General features: G+C 49.8%; 1 protein-coding gene across 1 annotated transcript; it reads right to left on the bottom strand.

Annotated features, from left to right (window-relative positions):
* Positions 1 to 870: 870 nt before the first annotated feature.
* On the bottom strand, positions 871 to 2,536 carry ap5s1 (adaptor related protein complex 5 subunit sigma 1). Its single transcript, XM_078554516.1, has one exon. The coding sequence runs from the start codon at positions 2,483 to 2,485 to the stop codon at positions 2,078 to 2,080; it is 408 nt and encodes a 135-aa protein (XP_078410642.1). The 5' UTR covers positions 2,486 to 2,536; the 3' UTR covers positions 871 to 2,077.
* Positions 2,537 to 5,423: the final 2,887 nt, after the last annotated feature.

The raw sequence follows: 5,423 nt of genomic DNA, 5'->3' as shown, positions 1-5,423 counted from the left end.
GCTTTTGTAGCTCATCACATCGTCTAAAACGCCCAGAGAAATGTTGCAGTGCTCACCCCCTCAATTACCCCAGTTCTTCTGGAGGTTTAGTTGCTGTGATGACTGCACTACAGCACACTCCGTCCCTTAAAAAGCAGCACAAAATTCAACTTTGTTGGCTAAAAATGTTATCTGTTTTGCAAAGTACTTGCACTGCATCACCTCAGCCATGATCTTATCGAATGGCAGAGGAGGCTCGAAGGGCCGGAATGGCCTACTCCTGCTCCTAAGTCCTATGTGAGCCCAGGGGCGATAGACGAAAGAGATTTGGTTCAAGTTAAAACATGGACAGCAGAGTTTTGGATGTCCTCATGTTTACAGGAGATAGACATACCATGAGAACATAAATAGGAGCAGGACTGGCTCACTTGGCCCCTCAAGCCTGCTTCGCCATTCAGTAAGACCATGGCTGATCTGATTGTGGCCTTAACTCCACTTTCCTGCTTGCCCCTCATAATCTTTGACCCCTCAGCAATCAAAAACCTAACAGCCTTGAATATATTCAATGGCCCAGCCTCCAGCTGGTAGTTCCCCTCCAGGCCACACACCATCCTGACTTGGAAATATATCGCCGTTCCTACACTGTCGCCGGGCCAAAATCCTGGAACTCCCTCCCTAACAGCACCGCGGGTGTACCTACACCACAGGGACTGCAGTGGTTCAAGATAGCGGCTCACCACCACCTGCTCAAGGGCAACTAGAGTCAGCGAAGCCCACATCCCGTGAAAGAATAAAAAAATCCTACTACCTAATATTCGGTATTGTTTTGACCCTAACCATTTGAAGTTTCATTCTTAATTGGTTAAAAAACATCTCCATGGATACAACCAATTAAGTAATTCCATGCGTTTATTACATTGATTTGCACAATTTACACAGTTGAAGTCACATGTTTCTGATGCCTTTTCCGTTAACACCCCAGGTGGAATACACCCACTGGCCAATTAGTTCTCAGAGCTCTGAGGCTGCTTTGTGCTGGCGATTAAATGGATGCGAGACATCGCTCTACTTCCAGCATCCCCTTTCAGTCCTCTCCAACAGGAAAGGGACCAGGCCCCTGCCTCTCCCACCCCACCCAGAGATCAAGAGCCTGCAGCTTGTGAAGAATATCGAACCTTTGTTCTCCTCTGCTCTGATGGCTCAGCACTGTACCATAATCCTCCTATTATAAACACCCTTTGCATAGCCAGTGGCAGGCTACAAAACACCCAGGACAACTGTCCAAGTGGGGAACTGGGTAAAGAAAGCATGTTAAAGTCTGGGATGTCCTAACTAAGATTCTTGAGGTCAATACAACCCAATTTGCAAGTCCTGGCAATTTGACAAACAAATCCCAAGGCAACCCATCCTTTCTGTAAACGCAAAATACTGCGGATGCTGGAAAAACTCAGCAGGTCTGGCAGCATCCATGGAGAGAGAAACAGAGTTAACGTTTCGAGTCCGTGTGACTCTTCTTCAGAGCGGCATAACAGCATTATGGACTCAAAACATTAACACTCTTTCCTCTCTTCACAGTTGCTGCAGGTCCTGCTGAGTGTTTGCAGCATTTTCTGTTTCCGTTTCAGAGATCCAGTATTTGCAGTATTTTGCTTTTGTGTTAGTACATGCTGCTTGACTTGAGAAAAATGAATTTAAACATTGATTTAAACTGTACCTGGCTATTAGGGCTTCACTTTACATGCCGAACAGCCTACAAGGTAAAATGCACGTAGCCCCCCAGCCCCTTCTAACAGAGCCACCCATACTGAGTTAGCTGCTCACATCCACAGCAAAGGTTGGAGCACAGAACTGTGGGGTTTTTTTGCTTCTTAAATGGGGTTTCTGATCATTACACAGTGATGCAGAGATGTCGATATTGGGCACCAACAGGATGTGATGGACATTACCTCCACATCGCTCCAGGCTGAAAGAACGACCATCCGATGAATTACACACCAGCAAAGGCCAGAAACCTTCAGCAGGGTGGGATAGCAAACCAGAGAGAAAAAAAATAGCTCACAGGGAAATGAAGGCATGGGAGAGACAACAGCAGCCAGCATCATTTGAACATTGAAGCATTCAGTTCTTTCTCCAGACTCTGAACAAAGCAACAGTTGAGAAACATCAATTGTCCGTGCGGCAAAAACGTGTTCAGAATCGCCTCAATTCTGTCCGGCTTCAGGACAAGGTCGTTGCCTTGAATCAGCAGCTTCAAATACTCCGTGAAGTACTTCACCATCAATCTCAGGGTGTTCTCCGCCAGCATTAGGTTCTCGCAGGGGTCACAGATCAAGGCAAAGCCCAGGGAAAGGACTGCCATCCACACCACCGTCGTTTCCTCTGTGAAAACATCGCCAGCGGGGAGGCGGAACACACCCAGATCCGAGTCCTGAAGACCAGCAAATTCCTCAGTTACTACAGACCCAAAGTCAGGAAGCGGTTTGTCCGCAGTCTGGCGAGCCAACATACAAGAGGACTTCACTTGCCTGAAAATGCAAACACAGTGGAGCACTCTGATTCTGTAGTTATGTTGTCCCAATTTATACCGCACATACAGTCATGTAGAAAGAAAAAGATTTGCTTTTATATAACAGCTTACACGACCCTCAGGACATCCCAAACAGCCAATATTTTTGAAGTATTCTATCATAGGAAACACAGCAGCACAAGTCAGGAGTGTGATGGAATACCCTCCACTTGCCTGGATGAGTGCAGCTCCCACAACACTCAGGAAGTTTGACACCACTTAGGACTAAGCAGCCCGTTTGACTGGCACCCCATCCACAGTCAATCACTCCCTCCACCACCAACACAGTAGCAGCAGTGTGTACCATCTACAAGATGCACTGCAGGAATTCACCAAGACTCCTTCGATAGCACCTTCCAAACCCACAACCATAACATCCAGAAGGACAAGGGCAGCAGATAGATGGGAACACCACCACCTCCAAGTCACTCACCATCCTGATTTGGAAATATATCACCGTTCCTTCACTGTCGCTGAGTCAAAATCCTGGAACTCCCTCCCTAACAGCACTGTGGGTGTACCTACACCACATGGACTGCAGCGGTTCAAGAAGGCAGCTCACCACCACCTTCTCAAGGGCCACTAGAGATAGGCAATAAATGCTGGCCCAGCCAGCGAAGACCACATCCCGTGAATGAACAAAAAAATATGGTTCCCACAAACAGCAATGTAATAATGACCAGATAACCTGCTTTTGAGTTATCAAAAGAAGGACAGGCAGGTGGTGGCGTAGTAGTATTGTCACTAGACTAGTGATCCAGAGACTCTTAAATGCCCTCTGAAATGGCCTAGCAAGCTACTCAGTTCTCAAGGGCAGTTAGAGATGGGCAATAAATGCTGGCCCAGCCAGCGATGCCCCATCCCATGAATGAATGAAAGCAAATATTGGCCAGGGCACAAGGGGTAACTCCCCTGCTCTTCTGCAAATAGTGCCATGGGATCATTACATTGAGAGGGCAACAAAGGCCTCGGTTTAACGCCTCATCCGAAAAACGACACCAATCACTGAATTGTTACAGCGCATCCGAGGCCATTTGGCCCATTGCATCTGCACTGGCTCTCTGGATAGCAGCCTCATTACCTTCTGAATGCCTCAGCTGAACCTCAGTCCAGCACTGGGAGCGTCAGCCGAGATCTTTGCACGCAAGTCTCTGGAGTGGGCCTCAACATAGAAACATAGAATCTAGGAGCAGGAGTAGACCATTCGGCCCTTCGAGCCTGCTCCGCCATTCAATATGATCAAGGCTGATCCTCTAGCTCAACACCATATTCCCGCTTTCTCTCCATATCCTTGATGCCCCTAATACCCCCAAAAAATTATCAATTTCTTTCTTGAATATACTCAGCCACCGGGCCTCCACAGCCTTCTGTGGTAGAGAATTCCACAGAATTCCAAAGAAACCACCCTCTGAGTGAAGATATTTTTCCTCACCTCAGTCCTAAATGTTTTGCCCCGTATCCTGAGACTGTGACCCCTGGTTCTAGACTCCCCAACCAGGGGAAGCATCCTCCCTGCATCCAGCCTGTTTAGCCCTGTTAGAATTTTATACGTATCAATCAGATCCCCTCTCATTCTTTTAAACTCTCGTGAATACAGGCCCAGTCGAATGTGTGTCATATTAATGTATAAATTACACTCTCACTCTCCCCCTCACTCTCCCAACATTCCTCTCTCCCTCCCCCTTCTCTACCCTTACCCACCTCATCTCACCCCTCCCCTCCCCTCTTTGCCCTTCTCTCGCCCTTCCCTCCCTCACCCGCCTCTGCACCCTCTCTCACCCCCACCTCACCCTCACTCACCCTCTCTCACTCCCCTCCTCACCCTCTCACCCCCCTCCTCACCCTCTCTCAACTCCAACCCCTCCTCACCGCCAACCCTCTCTCACCCCACTCCCTCCTCACCTTCTCTCACCCCCCTCCTCACCCTCTCAAACCCCCTCCTCACCCTCTCTCACCCCCACCCCCTCCTCACCCCCTTCCTCACCCTCTCACTCCCCTCCTCATCTTCTCCCACCTCCCTCCTCATCTTCTCCCACCTCCCTCCTCACCCTCTCTCACCCCCCTCCTCACCCTCTCTCACGCCCACCCCCTCCTAAGACCATAAGACATAGGAGCAGAAATTAGGCCATTCGGCCCATCGAGTCTGCTCCGCCATTCAATCATGGCTGATAAGTTTCTCAACCCCATTCTCCCGCCTTCTCCCGTAACCTTTGATCCCCTTACCAACCAAGAACCTATCTCTCTCGGTCTTAAATATGCTCAATGACCTGGCCTCCACAGCCTTCCGTGGCAATGAATTCCATAGATTCACCACTTTCTGGCTGAAGAAGTTTCTCCTCCCTTTGCTCTGAGACTGTGCCCTCGGGTCCTAGTCTCTCCTACCAATGGAAACATCTTCCCCACGTCCCACTCTATCCAGGCCTTTCAGTATTCTGTAAGTTTCAATCAGATCCCCCCTCATCCTTCTCAACTCCGTCGAATATAGACCCAGAGTCCTCAAACGTTCCTCATATGTTAAGCCTTTCATTCCTGGGATCGTTCTCGTGAACCTCCTCTGGACCGTCTCCAGGGCCAGCACATCCTTCCTGAGGTACGGGGCCCAGAATTGCTCACAATATTCTAAATGTGGTCTGACCCTCTCTCTCACCCCCACTCCCTCCTCACCCTCTCTCACCCCCACTCCCTCCTCACCCTCTCTCATCCCCACTCCCTCCTCACCTTCTCTCACCCCCACCCCCTCCTCACCCTCTCAAACCCCCACCCCCTCCTCACCCCCACCCCCTCCTCATCCTCTCTCACTCCCACCCCCTCCTCACCCTCTCCCAACCCCCTCTCCTCACCCCCTCCTCACCCTCTCTCACCCCCAACCCCTCCTCAC

This window comes from Cetorhinus maximus, chromosome 1 (assembly GCF_964194155.1).
Source record: "Cetorhinus maximus chromosome 1, sCetMax3.hap1.1, whole genome shotgun sequence".
Classification (NCBI taxonomy): domain Eukaryota; kingdom Metazoa; phylum Chordata; class Chondrichthyes; order Lamniformes; family Cetorhinidae; genus Cetorhinus; species Cetorhinus maximus.
This window is presented reverse-complemented; position numbering and strand designations above follow the sequence as displayed.

Coding starts and splice junctions, on each gene's coding strand:
- ap5s1 (XM_078554516.1), bottom strand. CDS start 2,485: ATGTTGGCTCGCCAGACTGCGGACAAACCGCTTCCTGACTTTGGGTCT.